At 42.5% G+C, this 19,529-nt stretch overlaps 1 protein-coding gene across 2 annotated transcripts in view; it reads right to left on the reverse strand.

The window, feature by feature from the left end:
- Positions 1 to 293: 293 nt before the first annotated feature.
- Positions 294 to 19,529, reverse strand: part of USP18 (ubiquitin specific peptidase 18) — a 40,866-nt gene continuing 21,630 nt past the window's right edge. Inside the window, exons 8-12 of one of the 2 annotated variants that reach the window (XR_015878257.1) lie at positions 18,374 to 18,544; positions 17,313 to 17,444; positions 16,453 to 16,502; positions 6,498 to 6,598; positions 294 to 721 (exon numbers count right to left, since the gene is read on the reverse strand). Coding sequence is in view for 1 of the 2 variants with exons in the window: in XM_088470609.1 (XP_088326735.1) it covers positions 6,550 to 6,598; positions 16,453 to 16,502; positions 17,313 to 17,444; positions 18,374 to 18,544 (402 nt within the window). In the remaining variant the exon portion in view is untranslated. Of the gene's footprint in view, positions 722 to 3,548; positions 6,599 to 16,452; positions 16,503 to 17,312; positions 17,445 to 18,373; positions 18,545 to 19,529 lie in introns of those variants that run through there. The other variant, XM_088470609.1, reaches the window with a different exon arrangement.

Consider the following 19,529-nt stretch of genomic DNA (forward strand, 5'->3'; position numbering starts at 1 on the left):
CCCCCCAGGCTGTGCTGTTACTTTATGCTATGGTCTCCCGCTGTGTATTGCACTTATGTTGTGCTACTCTGCCAATCATTGGGGTATCTACAATGGGTGCAGGGTGTGCAGTGCAAATGGGCCCCTGGGTCTAGGGGGGCCCCGCACCGCATGAACTCACGATAACTTATGTACAATATCCTGAAACCATGAACGGGCATCAGCTGCTTTCTTGCACCATAAACTGTTTGAAAAACAAAAATGTCACCAAATTGCTGCATATGAAACATTTTTATTAATCTTAATTCACAGTATACACGATGCAATATTGGTATTTCAAAGCAAACTATAAATACTCCGCAAACATAAATTAGAACAGCTGTATATAATAATATGGCTCCTCTGAGCCCCCCCCCTAATAAGCTCACACAGTGCTGAAATGTAAAATGTCCGATGTGCGCGCAAAATCAGTCCTGGACCCCGTGGAGCACCTTGATGCGCATTGGGCGGGCCATCCAGGCGCAGCCGAGGACCGCAAAGGCCATTTGCGGAGCACATCGAGTCAGCTTGGCAAAGAGGCCGATTTAGACGTCCCGTTTCCCACAAGGCTGCATGGATTGAGCCCCGCGCTGCGTGCACATGACAGGAATCCGTCTTATAAAAAGCATTATACAAATATTCAAACGTATCTGTGTGTTAATTGTACCAGAAGAAAAGTCTGCAAATAGTCACATATCATGTCCTGCGAAATGAAGACGACATAAAGTGCATCATTAATTAGTGCGCAATATTGAAGTAAACATGTGCCTTTAGGGTATGGTAATGGGGGCACCGGACATACGACGTAACATCCCAGAGTCCAGTGCTAGCACCGTTATAACACTGCCCTAACCTGAAGGCATTTACAATACATTGTAAGAGCTGCGCTGCCACCTTGTGGCTGAGCATGGTAGGGTTTGCCAGCTGGCAGAGTATTTTGGGACTTGTAGTCCTAAAGCAGCTGGAGAGCCACTATGGACTGTTTTATTGGTCAGCAATTACACAGTCACTGCTACTGAAATCCGTACAATGACTGGTATCTGCTGGCTCACATTGTAATATGGATTACAGCAAGTATTCCTTCACACACCAGTGGGCCCTGGAGTCGTCGTATTCACACCCTCACATACATATGCCGATGCGTGGGTAAGCTCGCCCTTACCTTGTGGGCAGGCTCACCAAGCGCCAAGCTGCCTCCACTCCTTCCCGCTTGCCCTACAGGATAGTCAGTGTGTAATATATATATATATACAGTACCAGTCAAAAGTTTGGACACACCTTCTCATTAAATGGTTTTTGTTTATATAAATTATTTTCAACATAGTAGATTAATACTGAAGACATCAAAACTATGAAAGATCACATATGGAATTATGGTGTAAATAAAAAAGTGTTAAACAAATCAAAATATGTTTTTTATATATTAGATTCCTCAGAGTAGCCCCTTGTGCTTGGATGACAGCTTTGCACACTCTTGGCATTCTCTCAGTCAGCTTCATGAGGTGTCTCCTGGATGGTTTTCCATCAGTCTTGAAGGAGTTCCCAGAGGTGCTGAGCACTTGTTGGCTGCTTTTCCTTCACTCTCTGGTCCAACTCATCCCAAACCAGCTCAGTTGGGTTTAGGTCGGGTGATTGTGGAGGCCAGGTCACATGACGCAGCACTCCATCACTTTCCTTCTTGGTCACGTAGCCCTGACATAGCCTGGAGGTGTGTTTGGGGTCATTGTCTTGTTGAAAAACAAAATGATGGTCCCAGTAAGCGCAAACCAGATGGGATGGCATGGCGCTGCAGAATGCTGTGGTAGCCATGCTGGTTAAGTGTGCCTTGAATTTTGAAGAAATCACCCACAGTGTCACCAACCAAGCACCCCCACACCATCACACCTCCTCCTCCATGCTTCACAGTGGGAACCATACATGCAGAAACCATCTGCTCACCTTCTCTGCGTCTCACAAAGACACGGCGCTTGGAACCAAAAATCTTAAATTTGGACTCATCAGACCAAAGTACAGATTTCCACTGGTCTTATGTCCATTCCTTGTGTTTCTTGGCCCAAACAATTCTCTTCTTCTTCTTCTTCATCCTCAGTGGTGGCTTCTTCGCAGCAATACGACCATGAAGGCCTGATTCACGCAGTCTCCTCTGAACAGTTGATGTTGAGATTTGTCTGCTACTGGAACTCTGTGAAGACTTTATGTGGTCTCTAATCTGAGGTGCTGGTAAGTAGCGGTTTCTGAGGCTGGTAACGCTAATGAATTTATCCTCTGCAGCAGAGGTAACTCTTGGTCTTCCTTTCCTGGGGCGGTCCTCGAGAGAGCCAATTTCATCATAGCGTTTGATGGTTTTTACAACTGCACTTGAGGATACATTCAAAGTTCTTAAAATTTCCCGTATAGACTGACCTTCATGTCCTAAAGTAATAATGGACTGTTGTTTCTCTTTACTCAGTTTAGTGGTTGGTGCCATGATATGGATTTCAACAGTAGTCAAATAGTGGTGTCCACTGTGTACTAACCCTACCTCTACACAACACAACTGATGGTCTCAAACACATTAAGAAGGCAGTAATTCCACAGATTGACTCCTGACAAGACACACCTGTTACTTCCAAACCATTCCAGGAGATACCTCATGAAGCTGATCGAGGGAATGCCACGAGTGTGCAAAGCTGTCATCCAAGCAAAAGGGGCTACTTTGAGGAATCTAAAATATAAAACATATTTTGATTTGTTTAACACTTTTTTATTTACAACATAATTCCATATGTGTTCTCTCATAGTTTTGATGTCTTCAGTATTAATCTACTATGTTGAAAATAATTTAAATAAACAAAAACCATTGAATGAGAAGGTGCGTCCAAACTTTTGACTGGTACTATATATATATAATATATACATACACACACATAATATATAATTACTGATGATGTTTATTTATAGTACTGGATACCATGACAGCTATAATACATTTTGATTGTATTACAGTTGACACAATCTCCATAAGCAGCAGTAACAATAAGTCAGCATCACCACCTAGTGGACACCTAGTGGTACTGCACCACCTAGATCACAATGTATGTACAGTAATGGTATCCAGAGCCGTAACTAGACTTTTTGGTGCCCTTTGCCAGAGAGAGCATTGGCGCGCCCCCCCCCAATTTTTTAAATAGGGACATAAGATAGTGCACCTGAAAAAGGGCCATGGCCTCATGGGGAAGGGCCAGGGAAGAGATAGGGGAGGCCAGGAGATGCTGGGGATAAATAGGGACATAATATAGTGCACCTGAGAGAGGGCCATGGCCTCATGGGGAAGGGCCAGGGAAGAGATAGGAGAGGCCAGGAGTTTTGGGGATAAATAGGGACATAATATAGTGCACCTGAGAGAGGGCCATGGCCTCATGGGGAAGGGCCAGGGAAGAGATAGTGGAGGCCAGGAGATGCTGGGGATAAATAGGGACATAATATAGTGCACCTGAGAGAGGGCCATGGCCTCATGGGGAAGGGCCAGGGAAGAGATAGGAGAGGCCAGGAGATGCTGGGGATAAACAGGGACATAATATAGTGCACCTGAGAGAGGGCCATGGCCTCATGGGGAAGGGCCAGGGAAGAGATAGAGGAGGCCAGGAGATGCTGGGGATAAATAGGGACATAATATAGAGCACCTGAGAGAGGGCCATGGCCTCATGGAGAAGGGCCAGGGAAGAGATAGAGGAGGCCAGGAGATGCTGGGGATAAATAGGGACATAATATAGTGCACCTGAGAGAGGGCCATGGCCTCATGGAGAAGGGCCAGGGAAGAGATAGAGGAGGCCAGGAGATGCTGGGGATAAATAGGGACATAATATAGTGCACCTGAGAGAGGGCCATGGCCTCATGGGAAAGGGCGCCAGGGAAGAGATAGGGGAGGCCAGGAGATGCTGGGGATAAATAGGGACATAATATAGTGCACCTGAGAGAGGGCCATGGCCTCATGGAGAAGGGCCAGGGAAGAGATAGAGGAGGCCAGGAGATGCTGGGGATAAATAGGGACATAATATAGTGCACCTGAGAGAGGGACATGGCCTCATGGGGAAGGGCCAGGGAAGAGATAGGGGAGGCCGGGAGATGCTGGGGATAAATAGGGACATAATATAGTGCACCTGAGAGAGGGCCATGGCCTCATGGGGAAGGGCCAGGGAAGAGATAGAGGAGGCCAGGAGATGCTGGGGATAAATAGGGACATAATATAGTGCACCTGAGAGAGGGACATGGCCTCATGGGGAAGGGCCAGGGAAGAGATAGGGGAGGCCAGGAGATGTTGGGGATAAAAGAAGAGGAAGCTACAAGTGAGAATGATAATAAACAGGAAAATTGACAGGCCCAAACAGTGCCCTCTGCCCTGCGGTGCCCTGTGCCATGGCACTGGTCGCACCACCCTAGTTACGGCCCTGATGGTATCATCCTCTGAGTTCTGGCGAGTCCTATTTTCCTACAATCTCCATAAGCAGCAATAAAAAAAAAAAAGTCAGCATCCCCACCTAGTGGACACCTAGTGGTACTGCACCACCTAGGTAAGAATGTATGTACAGTAACAATGGTGTAAGTTCATCCCCAGACGCCCGGAGGCAAGTTCTTATTTGGTTCCCCTCCATCACAGCCACTGAGACTGTATGGAGGAGTGAGACAGAGAGATGTGGGTGAGGGGGGCGCCGGACGTGTTACACTGACAAAGAAGCTGCTGAGGAGCAGTGGCACCAATGAGAAGGGACAGGCTATAGACAGATAGAGGCGGCAGCTGATGGTCCGACACGGAGCTCTGCACTAGTGTATGGCGGCTACCCAGGTGCCATGTATTGGGCGGCCATAACAGTACACTGTAGGCTTGCCTACCCTCCCGATTGGTCGGGAGCCTCCCGAATATTGGGTGCTGCTCCCGTCCCCCGGAAAGGCAGGCAAGCCTCCCAGCTGCCGCCTACCCCCAGAACTACTAGTAAAAACCCCCGCAGTGTGGGTGGGTGGGCCCGATGACTCGATTCGCGCTGAATCGCGTCATCGTGGCTCCGCCCCCTGCTTCACAGTGCCTTGTTTTTGGCATTGTGAAGAGGGGGCGGGGCCACGATGACGTGATCATGTGGTCACGCCCTGGCCCCACCCCCAAACGGCATCATAGGAGGGAGCTGAATGTCGGCAAGTATGGTACACTGCAGCTCTAAGTGGGATGAATACATTGTGGGCAATGGAGGAGGGGCCCCTTCAGTGCTGGAGCCCGGCGGCAGGCGCCTCCATTGTCTCCCATAGTTCTGCCCCCTGTAATGGTATCATCCTCTGAGTTCTGTGAGTCCTATTTTCCTGTCTATATACATGACGCACGCTGTGACTATAGCAGTCGCTCTAAAACAGTGGTTATCTGTATACATGTAAGTAAGTGGAGGTCGCTCCACCCCGTCTGCCAGGGAGACGATCTCACAGACGCTTTCATTGTAAAATGTATATTTTCAGCAAACTTTTTAAGCTGTATTTTGTCAAGTTTCCCCATTTACATTATTTACCTGAGTAATATGTGGGAAAAAGTTTCCTATTTTTATACACTTAGGCCCTCATTCAGAGCCGCTCGCTATTTGCGGTCGTTCGTTATAGAACAAGGGGTGGCTATTCAAATGAACCGTTCGCTAATTGCGGTCTGTTCACGCATCTAAGTCTGAACGAGCGAGCAAAACTTGCGGTTGTAATTTTGAAAAATATGCCCCCTTGCCGCTCGCACCATACGTCATGTCCGCTATTTATTAGATTAATCGAGTACATCGTACAGCGTATGAACTGCTCGCTATTCTTGTGGTTGGTTTTTTCAACCGCTATTTTGCGAGCAGTTCTGAGTAAAAAAAAAACAAGTGACGTGGTCAATGACGCTGCTGTATTAATTATGCACTCCCTTAAAACGCCCGTTTTGACCTTTAAGCACACCTGCGTTCGGATCTCCACTCCCCGTTTTCAAGCACCTTCCCTTGTTACCACCCACATACGCCTCCTTCTGTCACTCAAAATAGCAGGCATTCGCTATATAGCGAACAAACGATTTTCGGCCGCACTGACTGGTTCGCGCATGCGTATTAAAATCCGTACGCATGCGCAGATGTGCGAACATCGGTCAGAACGAACGAGCGGCCGCTTACGAGCGGCTCTGAATCAGGGCCTTAGAAAGGGGATGACCAGAAGCCCTGGGGAATTTTGCTGAGTATATAATATAATATACGTCTGCACTGGGATCAGGCAACAGGTCGCTCACTTTGGTGCCAATTTATCTAGGAAATAATTTTCTTTTTAAATGATAAATTTGCACCCAGGATATAATGCTGTAAGTGATAGCACCAGAGTCGCAAACATCGCCCTAATTAGTGATCTCCAGAACATGTCACACTGTATTACACGTGACCTGTATCACATGAGACCGAGGCTCACTACAGACCTGTCCATATGCTGTTAGTACATTCATATATACATACAGGTTAATATCTGGCTGGATAACACATGGCTCCCCCACACTGTCACAGTGTGTTACTTCATGTCGGACTGTACATAGACCAGCAGGCAGGCGGTGACCCCCCTGGAAGACAAGACAAGAGCGCATGTTATATACTCGCTAACCCACTGCACTTTATATAATAAACTTAGTTTATAAAAAGGAAAAATCACAATTATATAAGGTTAGCAGGTGTTGTCTAGACTCAAGTTACTGTCATTCAATCAGTATTGGTTTTATCAGGGAGGAAATTGTTATATTACACTCGCCAGGAATTCATAAGCTATTATCTGTATTGCTCTGCGGAATGTACAGTTCTCACCCGCCGGCGTCTATTACCTGGTCACAGATGATATAATTATCTCTCTGGGGACATCTGTGCTACTTTAATACTGCTACTGTATTAATGTAATAACACTGTACTACTATATAGTGTTTACTGTACTATTGTAATAATACTACTGTATAGTGCTCACTGTAATAACACTGCTACTATATAGTGCTCACTGTAATACTGTAATAACACTGTACTACTGTATAGTGCTCACTGTAATACTGTAATAACACTGTACTACTGTATAGTGTTTAATGTTCTAATGTATAGCGCTCACTGTAATAACACTGCTACTGTATAGTGATCACTGTAATACTGAAATAACACTGTACTACTGTATAGCGCTCACTGTAATAACACTGCTACTGTATAGTGCTCACTGTAATACTGTACTACAGTATAGTGCTCACTGTAATACTGTACTACTGCTAACTGTAATAACATGTGCTACTGTATACTGCTCATTGTACTATTGTAATAACACTGCTACTGTATAGTGCTCACTGTAATACTGTAATAACACTGTGCTACTGTATACTGCTCATTGTACTATTGTAATAACACTGCTACTGTATAGTGCTCACTGTAATACTGTAATAACACTGTACTACTGTATAGTGTTTAATGTACTACTGTATAGCGCTCACTGTAATAACACTGCTAATGTATAGTGCTCACTGTAATACTGTACTACAATATAGTGCTCACTGTAATACTGCTCACTGTAATAACATGTGCTACTGTATTCGGCTCACTGTACTAATGTAACACTGTGCTACTGTATTCTGCTCACTGTACTAATGTAACACTGTGCTACTGTATACTGCTCATTGTACTATTGTAATAACACTGCTGCTGTATAGTGCTCACTGTAATACTGTAATAACACTGTACTACTGTATACTGCTCACTGTAATACTGTAATAACACTGTTCTACCGTATACTGCTCACTGTAATACTGTAATAACACTGTACTACTGTATAGTGCTCACTGTAATACTGTAATAACACTGTTCTACTGTATACTGCTCACTGTAATACTGTAATAACACTGTACTACTGTATAGTGCTCACTGCAATACTGTAATAACACTGTTCTACTGTATAGTGTTTAATGTACTACTGTATAGCGCTCACTGTAATAACACTGCTACTGTATAGTGATCACTGTAATACTGTACTACAATATAGTGCTCACTGTAATAACATGTGCTACTTTATACTGCTCACTGTACTAAAGTAACACTGCTACTGTATTCGGCTCACTGTACTAATGTAACACTGTGCTACTGTATACTGCTCATTGTACTATTGTAATAACACTGCTGCTGTATACTGCTTATTGTACTAATGCAATAACACTGCTACTGTATAGTGCTCACTGTAATACTGTAATAACACTGTACTACTGTATAGTGCTCACTGTAATACTGTAATAACACTGTTCTACTGTATAGTGTTTAATGTACTACTGTATAGCGCTCACTGTAATAACACTGCTACTGTATAGTGATCACTGTAATACTGAAATAACACTGTACTACTGTATAGTGCTCACTGTAATACTGTAATAACACTGTTCTACTGTATAGTGTTTACTGTACAACTGTAATAACACTACTGTATAGCGCTCACTGTAATAACACTGCTACTGTATAGTGCTCACTGTAATACTGTACTACAATATAGTGCTCACTGTAATACTGTACTACTGCTCACTGTAATAACATGTGCTACTGTATATTGCTCACTGTACTAATGTAACACTGTGCTACTGTATATTGCTCACTGTACTAAAGTAACACTGTGCTACTGTATACTGCTCATTGTACTATTGTAATAATACTGCTACTGTATACTGTTCACTGTACTAATGTAATAACAATGTGCTACTGTATAGTGCTTACTGTGCTACTGTAATAATACTGCTACTGTATACTGCGCATTGTACTACCGTATTAACACTGCTACTGTAAACTGCTCACTGTACTAATGTAATAACGCTGCTACTGTATACTGTTCATTGTACTTCTGTAATAACTACTGTATAGTGCTTACTGTACTACTGTAATACTAGTGTATAGTGCTTACTGAAAATACTGCAATAACACGGCTACTGTATATTGCTTACTGTACTACTGTATAGTGCTTACTCTACTACTGTAATAACACTGCTACTGTATAGTGCTCATTGTACTACTGTAATAACACTGTACTGCTCATTGTACTACTGTAATAACACTGTGCTACTGTATACTGCTCATTGTACTACTGTAATAACACTGTACTACTGTATAGGCTTACTGTACTACTGTAATAACACTGTACTACTGTATAGGCTTACTGTACTACTGTAATAACACTGTACTACTGTATAGTGCTCACTGAAAATACTGTAATAAAACTGCTACTGTATAGTGCTCACTGTAATAATACTCTACCACTGCACACTAATAACACTGTACTACTGTGCTACTGTATAATGCTCACTTCAACAATACTGTACAGTGCTCATTGTAAGTCTGTACTAATGCTTACTGTAATAACACTGTACTACTGTATAGTGCTCATTGTACTACATAATAGCACTGTGCTACAGTATAGTGCTCACTGTTCTACTGTAATAGAGCTCACGGTTATATTCTTATAACACTGTACTATAGTATAGTGCTCACTGTACTACTGAAAAAAAACCTGCTACATTATAGTGCTCACTGTACTACTGTAAGAGCACTGTGCTACTGTATAGTGATCACTGCTATATTCTTATAACACTGTACTGAAGTAAATACTCACTGTACTATTGTAATAACACTACAGTGCTCACTGAAATAACACTGTACTACAGTATAGTGCTCACTGTTCTACTGTAATAACGCTCACTTCTTCTAACACTGTACTAAAGTATAATAGTCTCTGTAGTAGCACTGTACTATTGTAATAACACTACAGTGCTCACTGAAATAACACTGTACTACAGTATAGTGCTCACTGTTCTACTGTAATAACGCTCACTTCTTATAACACTGTACTAAAGTATAATAGTCTCTGTAGTAGCACTGTACTATTGTAATCACTGTAATAACACTGCAGTACTGTATAATGCTCACCGTAATACTGTAGTAATATTGTAATAACACTACTGTACTGCGCTCACTAATACTGTAATAACACTGCAGTACTGTATAATGCTCACTGTAATAACACTACTACAGTATAGTGCTCACTGTTCTACTGTAATAGAGCTCACTGCTATATTCTTATTACACTGTACTGAAGTAAATACTCAATGTCCTACTGTATAGCGCTCACTGTAATAACACTGTACTGTATAGTGCTCACTGTTCTACTGTAATAACGTTCACTGTTCTATTCTTATAACACTGTACTAAAGTATAATAGTCACTGTAATACTGTAACACTGCAGTACTGTATAGCGCTCACTGTAATAACACTGTACTGCTGTATAGTGCTCACTGTTCTACTATAATAATGCTCACTGTTCTAAACTTATAGCACTGTACTAAAATATAATAGTCACTGTAATACTGTAACACTGCAGTACTATATAATGCACACTGTAATAATACTGTACTACTGTATTGTGCTCACTGTAATAACACTGCAGTACTGTATAATGCTCACTGTAATTCTGTAATACTGTACTACTGTATTGTGCTCACTGTAATAACACTGCAGTACTGTATAGCGCTCAATGTAATACTGTACTACTGTAGTGTGCTCACTGTAATAACACTGCAGTACTGTATAATGGTCACTGTAATAATACTGTACTACTGTAGTGTGCTCACTGTAATAACACTGCAGTACTGTATAATGGTCACTGTAATAATACTGTACTACTGTAGTGTGCTCACTGTAATAACACTGCAGTACTGTATAATGGTCACTGTAATAATACTGTACTACTGTAGTGTGCTCACTGTAATAACACTGCAGTACTGTATAATGGTCACTGTAATAATACTGTACTACTGTATTGTGCTCACTGTAATAACACTGCAGTACTGTATAGCGCTCAATGTAATACTGTACTACTGTATTGTGCTCACTGTAATAACACTGCAGTACTGTATAGCGCTCAATGTAATACTGTACTACTGTATTGTGCTCACTGTAATAACACTGCAGTACTGTATAGCGCTCAATGTAATAATACTGTACTACTGTAGTGTGCTCACTGTAATAACACTGCAGTACTGTATAGCACTCACTGTAATAACACTGCAGTACTGTATTGTGCTCCCTGTAATAACACTGCAGTACTGTATAGCGCTCAATGTAATAAGACTGTACTACTGTAGTGTGCTCACTGTAATACTGCAATAACACTGCAGTACTGTATAGCACTCACTGTAATACTGTAATAACACTGCAGTACTGTATAATGCTCACTGTAATTCTGTAATACTGTACTACTGTATTGTGCTCACTGTAATAACACTGCAGTACTGTATAGCGCTCAATGTAATACTGTACTACTGTAGTGTGCTCACTGTAATAACACTGCAGTACTGTATAATGGTCACTGTAATAATACTGTACTACTGTAGTGTGCTCACTGTAATAACACTGCAGTACTGTATAATGGTCACTGTAATAATACTGTACTACTGTATTGTGCTCACTGTAATAACACTGCAGTACTGTATAATGCTCACTGTAATTCTGTAATACTGTACTACTGTATTGTGCTCACTGTAATAACACTGCAGTACTGTATAGCGCTCATTGTAATAATGTACTACTGTATTGTGCTCACTGTAATAACACTGCAGTACTGTATAGCACTCACTGTAATAACACTGCAGTACTGTATAGCGCTCAATGTAATAATACTGTACTACTGTAGTGTACTCACTGTAATAACACTGCAGTACTGTATAGCGCTCAATGTAATGTACTACTGTAGTGTGCTCACTGTAATAACACTGCAGTACTGTATAGCGCTCAATGTAATAATACTGTACTACTGTAGTGTGCTCACTGTAATAACACTGCAGTACTGTATAATGCTCACTGTAATAATACTGTACTACTGTAGTGTGCTCACTGTAATAACACTGCAGTACTGTATAATGCTCACTGTAATACTGTAATAACACTGCAGTACTGTATAATGCTCACTGTAATAATGTAATACTGTACTACTGTATTGTGCTCACTGTAATACTGTAATAACACTGCAGTACTGTATAGCACTCACTGTAATAACACTGCAGTACTGTATTGTGCTCACTGTAATAACACTGCAGTACTGTATAGCGCTCAATGTAATAGTACTGTACTACTGTAGTGTGCTCACTGTAATACTGCAATAACACTGCAGTACTGTATAGCACTCACTGTAATACTGTAATAACACTGCAGTACTGTATAGCGCTCAATGTAATAATACTGTACTACTGTAGTGTGCTCACTGTAATAACACTGCAGTACTGTATAGCGCTCAATGTAATGTACTACTGTAGTGTGCTCACTGTAATAACACTGCAGTACTGTATAGCGCTCAATGTAATAATACTGTACTACTGTAGTGTGCTCACTGTAATAACACTGCAGTACTGTATAATGCTCACTGTAATAATACTGTACTACTGTAGTGTGCTCACTGTAATAACACTGCAGTACTGTATAATGCTCACTGTAATTCTGTAATACTGTACTACTGTATTGTGCTCACTGTAATAACACTGCAGTACTGTATAGCGCTCAATGTAATACTGTACTACTGTAGTGTGCTCACTGTAATAACACTGCAGTACTGTATAATGGTCACTGTAATAATACTGTACTACTGTAGTGTGCTCACTGTAATAACACTGCAGTACTGTATAATGGTCACTGTAATAATACTGTACTACTGTAGTGTGCTCACTGTAATAACACTGCAGTACTGTATAATGGTCACTGTAATAATACTGTACTACTGTATTGTGCTCACTTTAATAACACTGCAGTACTGTATAGCTCTCAATGTAATACTGTACTACTGTATTGTGCTCACTGTAATAACACTGCAGTACTGTATAGCGCTCAATGTAATACTGTACTACTGTATTGTGCTCACTGTAATAACACTGCAGTACTGTATAGCGCTCAATGTAATAATACTGTACTACTGTAGTGTGCTCACTGTAATAACACTGCAGTACTGTATAGCACTCACTGTAATAACACTGCAGTACTGTATTGTGCTCCCTGTAATAACACTGCAGTACTGTATAGCGCTCAATGTAATAAGACTGTACTACTGTAGTGTGCTCACTGTAATACTGCAATAACACTGCAGTACTGTATAGCACTCACTGTAATACTGTAATAACACTGCAGTACTGTATAATGCTCACTGTAATTCTGTAATACTGTACTACTGTATTGTGCTCACTGTAATAACACTGCAGTACTGTATAGCGCTCAATGTAATACTGTACTACTGTAGTGTGCTCACTGTAATAACACTGCAGTACTGTATAATGGTCACTGTAATAATACTGTACTACTGTAGTGTGCTCACTGTAATAACACTGCAGTACTGTATAATGGTCACTGTAATAATACTGTACTACTGTATTGTGCTCACTGTAATAACACTGTAGTACTGTATAATGCTCACTGTAATTCTGTAATACTGTACTACTGTATTGTGCTCACTGTAATAACACTGCAGTACTGTATAGCGCTCAATGTAATACTGTACTACTGTATTGTGCTCACTGTAATAACACTGCAGTACTGTATAGCACTCACTGTAATAACACTGCAGTACTGTATAGCGCTCAATGTAATAATACTGTACTACTGTAGTGTGCTCACTGTAATAACACTGCAGTACTGTATAGCGCTCAATGTAATGTACTACTGTAGTGTGCTCACTGTAATAACACTGCAGTACTGTATAGCGCTCAATGTAATAATACTGTACTACTGTAGTGTGCTCACTGTAATAACACTGCAGTACTGTATAATGCTCACTGTAATAATACTGTACTACTGTAGTGTGCTCACTGTAATAACACTGCAGTACTGTATAATGCTCACTGTAATACTGTAATAACACTGCAGTACTGTATAATGCTCACTGTAATAATGTAATACTGTACTACTGTATTGTGCTCACTGTAATACTGTAATAACACTGCAGAACTGTATAGCGCTCAATGTAATAATACTGTACTACTGTAGTGTGCTCACTGTAATAACACTGCAGTACTGTATAGCACTCACTGTAATAACACTGCAGTACTGTATTGTGCTCACTGTAATAACACTGCAGTACTGTATAGCGCTCAATGTAATAATACTGTACTACTGTAGTGTGCTCACTGTAATACTGCAATAACACTGCAGTACTGTATAGCACTCACTGTAATACTGTAATAACACTGCAGTACTGTATAGCGCTCAATGTAATAATACTGTACTACTGTAGTGTGCTCACTGTAATAACACTGCAGTACTGTATAGCGCTCAATGTAATGTACTACTGTAGTGTGCTCACTGTAATAACACTGCAGTACTGTATAGCGCTCAATGTAATAATACTGTACTACTGTAGTGTGCTCACTGTAATAACACTGCAGTACTGTATAATGCTCACTGTAATTCTGTAATACTGTACTACTGTATTGTGCTCACTGTAATAACACTGCAGTACTGTATAGCGCTCAATGTAATACTGTACTACTGTAGTGTGCTCACTGTAATAACACTGCAGTACTGTATAATGGTCACTGTAATAATACTGTACTACTGTAGTGTGCTCACTGTAATAACACTGCAGTACTGTATAATGGTCACTGTAATAATACTGTACTACTGTAGTGTGCTCACTGTAATAACACTGCAGTACTGTATAATGGTCACTGTAATAATACTGTACTACTGTATTGTGCTCACTGTAATAACACTGCAGTACTGTATAGCGCTCAATGTAATACTGTACTACTGTATTGTGCTCACTGTAATAACACTGCAGTACTGTATAGCGCTCAATGTAATACTGTACTACTGTATTGTGCTCACTGCAATAACACTGCAGTACTGTATAGCGCTCAATGTAATAAGACTGTACTACTGTAGTGTGCTCACTGTAATACTGCAATAACACTGCAGTACTGTATAGCACTCACTGTAATACTGTAATAACACTGCAGTACTGTATAATGCTCACTGTAATTCTGTAATACTGTACTACTGTATTGTGCTCACTGTAATAACACTGCAGTACTGTATAGCTCTCAATGTAATACTGTACTACTGTAGTGTGCTCACTGTAATAACACTGCAGTACTGTATAATGGTCACTGTAATAATACTGTACTACTGTAGTGTGCTCACTGTAATAACACTGCAGTACTGTATAATGGTCACTGTAATAATACTGTACTACTGTATTGTGCTCACTGTAATAACACTGTAGTACTGTATAATGCTCACTGTAATTCTGTAATACTGTACTACTGTATTGTGCTCACTGTAATAACACTGCAGTACTGTATAGCACTCACTGTAATAACACTGCAGTACTGTATAGCGCTCAATGTAATGTACTACTGTAGTGTGCTCACTGTAATAACACTGCAGTACTGTATAGCGCTCAATGTAATAATACTGTACTACTGTAGTGTGCTCACTGTAATAACACTGCAGTACTGTATAGCGCTCAATGTAATGTACTACTGTAGTGTGCTCACTGTAATAACACTGCAGTACTGTATAGCGCTCAATGTAATAATACTGTACTACTGTAGTGTGCTCACTGTAATAACACTGCAGTACTGTATAATGCTCACTGTAATAATACTGTACTACTGTAGTGTGCTCACTGTAATAACACTGCAGTACTGTATAATGCTCACTGTAATACTGTAATAACACTGCAGTACTGTATAATGCTCACTGTAATAATGTAATACTGTACTACTGTATTGTGCTCACTGTAATACTGTAATAACACTGCAGAACTGTATAGCGCTCAATGTAATAATACTGTACTACTGTAGTGTGCTCACTGTAATAACACTGCAGTACTGTATAGCGCTCAATGTAATGTACTACTGTAGTGTGCTCACTGTAATAACACTGCAGTACTGTATAGCGCTCAATGTAATAATACTGTACTACTGTAGTGTGCTCACTGTAATAACACTGCAGTACTGTATAATGCTCACTGTAATAATACTGTACTACTGTAGTGTGCTCACTGTAATAACACTGCAGTACTGTATAATGCTCACTGTAATACTGTAATAACACTGCAGTACTGTATAATGCTCACTGTAATAATGTAATACTGTACTACTGTATTGTGCTCACTGTAATACTGTAATAACACTGCAGTACTGTATAGCGCTCAATGTAATAATACTAACGCTGCAGTACTGTATAGCGCTCAATGTAATAATACTGTATGGTGTTCGCTATGATGTAGTATTGCGGTCAGTAATACTATATTGTGCTCACTATAATAATACTATATGGCGCTCACTGTATTGTAGGTGTCAAACAGCAGATGTCATCCAGCTCACAGCGCCCGGTTGTCGCACTGTGTCAATACACAACAGACTGTAACACACTCACCAGTGGAAGGAGCTGTTGCCGTATGTGCACTTTACGTCATCCCAGGAGACCTGGAACACACAGAGGATGAGGAGAGAGCGTCCTGATCAAGTTATTGTTACTCTTCCCTATCGGAGAACAACTTGTTACTGTAACACACGGCCCCCGCGGGCTGCACGTCCATGCCTCATATAATAATCTACAGTATACTACGAGGTGTTATACATCCATAGTGGGTAATAGTATAAATACGTACAGATACAGATATTGGGCCTGGTGCAGGGTTATGCGCAGTGCCGATGTTTTAGTAAATGGAGCGATTTATTGCCACTGCGCATGTGTCGCAATGCATTACCATAGGAGCACGCTGCGTGTCTGTACTCGCAGTGTGATTGACAGGCGGGAGGGAGCGTTTGGGGGAGGCAACGGGGAGTGTCGGCTAAAAAAATGCAGGCGTCTCTCGACCGTTTCAGGGGCGTATTAGTTATGTGGGTGGTTCCTCCCGAATCTATATCTAGGAGAGAAGGAAGGCACTCAGGGACTTGCTGTGTAATTAAAGGTTATGTATTTAGAATAAATGCAGCACAATAGCAAGGCCACGTTTCAGTGGGGTCAGACCCACTTTCCTCAGGGTACTGAGCGCAATGTGTAACTCGGCGTGACAACAATGCGTTGTGCAGCGCTGTGTCGGCTTTACAAGTTTTAAACATGAGGCTTTGCCGACGGTTACAATGCTGCACATTGCATTAATAACATGTCGGCATGCCGAGTTTGACGCTCAGCACCCTTCTGATATTCGACCCTGTGAACGTCGATGAAGCATACCCAGCCCCCGAAGTGGAGCGACCCTATCATCGTAGACAGGAACAGCAGCCCCTCACCTTGCACACGCTGGAGTCATTGAAGAAATACCATTTTCCGTCCTTGCAGCAATTGATGTAGGTGCAGAAGTAACCGACACTGGCAGCTCCGGAATGTGCGATGACGGCAAACAGGCGGTAAGTATAGTGTGGCTGGAAGAGGAGGAAACCGCACAGGTTACAATTACTGAGCTCGGGGAGTGCAGAATGGAGACACAGACAGACCCTCAGTCCTGGGTGTATTATCCCTGAGACCCCACCTCCAGGAGGAATCGGTACGAAATACCGCCGGCCCTGTGGCCGACAGTTCGAATCCCGGCAGCAGCAGGCCGACAGAAGCAGAGTTCCCGGCAGCGGAAGCCCGCTATTGCTGGAAATCCCGATCGTTTCTAAGGTAAGTATCTACTAACCTAACCCCCTAACCCTCCTTAGGGGTGCCTAACCCTAACTTCCCCCCCAAGTGCCTAACCCTAATCCCCCCTCTAAGTGCCTAACCCTAACCCGCCCCTTCCCCGCTCCCTAACCCTAAGTCCCCCCCGGGGGTGCCTAACCCTAACCCTCCCTCCCCCTAGCCTAACCCTAACCCTCCCAGGGGGGTGCCTAACCCTAAGTCCCCCCCGGGTGCCCTAAACCTAACCCTCGCCCCCGCGGCTGTCCGCTGGCGGCGCCCGGCATCACTTCGATCGGGATGCCGGGCGCCGGTCTCCCGGCGTCAGGTAAATGACAGGCGTCTAGATATAGACGCCGGTCATTTATCCCACGCCAGGATAAAGCAATCGGGAAGCCGGCTGTCGGGATTAAGACAGTCGGTTTCCCGATTGCATCCCCTCCAGGATAGACTACATAACCCTGGGATGTTAGAAGTGGTGGAAGCTACAGTAAGGTCGGATGGCCCAGGCAATAGGAAAAAAGTGCAGGAAATAAGTGAGGCCTAGTAAAGGCCGCAGCCTCCACTAGTTTATAACGGCAAAATAAGAACAACCATAACAGGCCGAGCGACAGTTCCCGACGTCGTCCCATTTAGAGCCTGTAGTGACTCGTAGGTTATTCCCCACAATACAATCTATCAGCGTCTGCCGTACCGTAGTGTCGTCCTCTTCTGGCAGATGTTCTGGATCTAGGACCTCCAGCAAGTCTAGAACCGGCGGGAAGGACAAAGTCCTGTTTATCTTCAGTAAGCGGGAATCCTTCTTTTTGCTGAGGCGTTTCACGTGAATGTTTAGCGTACGCGGCAGCGACCGGAGCTGTGTAACCTACAAAATAAGAACTCGTTTACCGTACCTGCAAAAAAAAAAAAAAACATTTCACCCCCCACACCCATCGGTACTTAAGTGGTCTGTATCATTACAGAGTTGGCTTCTTATAGATAACGTCCTCACATGTTATTATATATACAGTAATCGTATTATTATTATTAGAGCGACAGGACAGACCCGATCTGGAGAGGAGGAGGACCTACCTGGAACGAGAAAGTGTACAGCCGCGGGAGAGAGGGGGCGGGACAGAAAGGTGGGGAAGGGGGCGGAACTGGACAGAGTGGGACGGATTAGTGGAGGGGCAGGGTGATACGGAGCGCGGGGGGACGGACGAGCAGAGCAATAAACAGAGGGGTGCAGGCCGGGACAGAGCATGGGGTGGGATGGGGGAACAGTGGACAGACTGAGGTGAGATAATTCAAGGATTGGGGCACAATGCCATCTCCATACATGGATACTATGAATTTGTTATTTATCAAGCTTTACAAAACTTTTACCTTTCGGAGATTTGTTCCGATAGCGAACGCCATCTTCGGCTATCATTAGGGCCTATTTATCAATTAATAATTGCGGGATATTCCCAAAAAAAGACAGCAGTGTACCCACAAATATTACATTTCCCCCTAATGTATATACAGAGATTTCTGCTTCAGTCTCCCATTTTCAATCGCATAAGTGGCCAATAGAGGTTTCATAGGGGCTGAATTATTGCGGAATTTACCAAAGTCCCGCAATGCGAAGCCCCTGAGCTTGGCCCTGGTAGGTGGCGCCACACTGACTGGATCATTTACCAGGAGAGGGATGCGGAAGATCTCTCCCTGGCAATGTCCGCCTGCGAATGCGCTACCACCATGGGGTACAGAAGAAGAAGGGATATGATCGCATTTTGTACGCCGCAGACCGGGGCGGGCTCCTCTCAGAGTCCCTGGATGTGATTTTTTTTTTTTTAATACATCCCGGTGATTTTTATTTCCTTATTGCC

Source organism: Taudactylus pleione, unplaced genomic scaffold, assembly GCF_031769625.1.
Source record: "Taudactylus pleione unplaced genomic scaffold, aTauple2 ptg000101l, whole genome shotgun sequence".
NCBI lineage: Eukaryota > Metazoa > Chordata > Amphibia > Anura > Myobatrachidae > Taudactylus > Taudactylus pleione.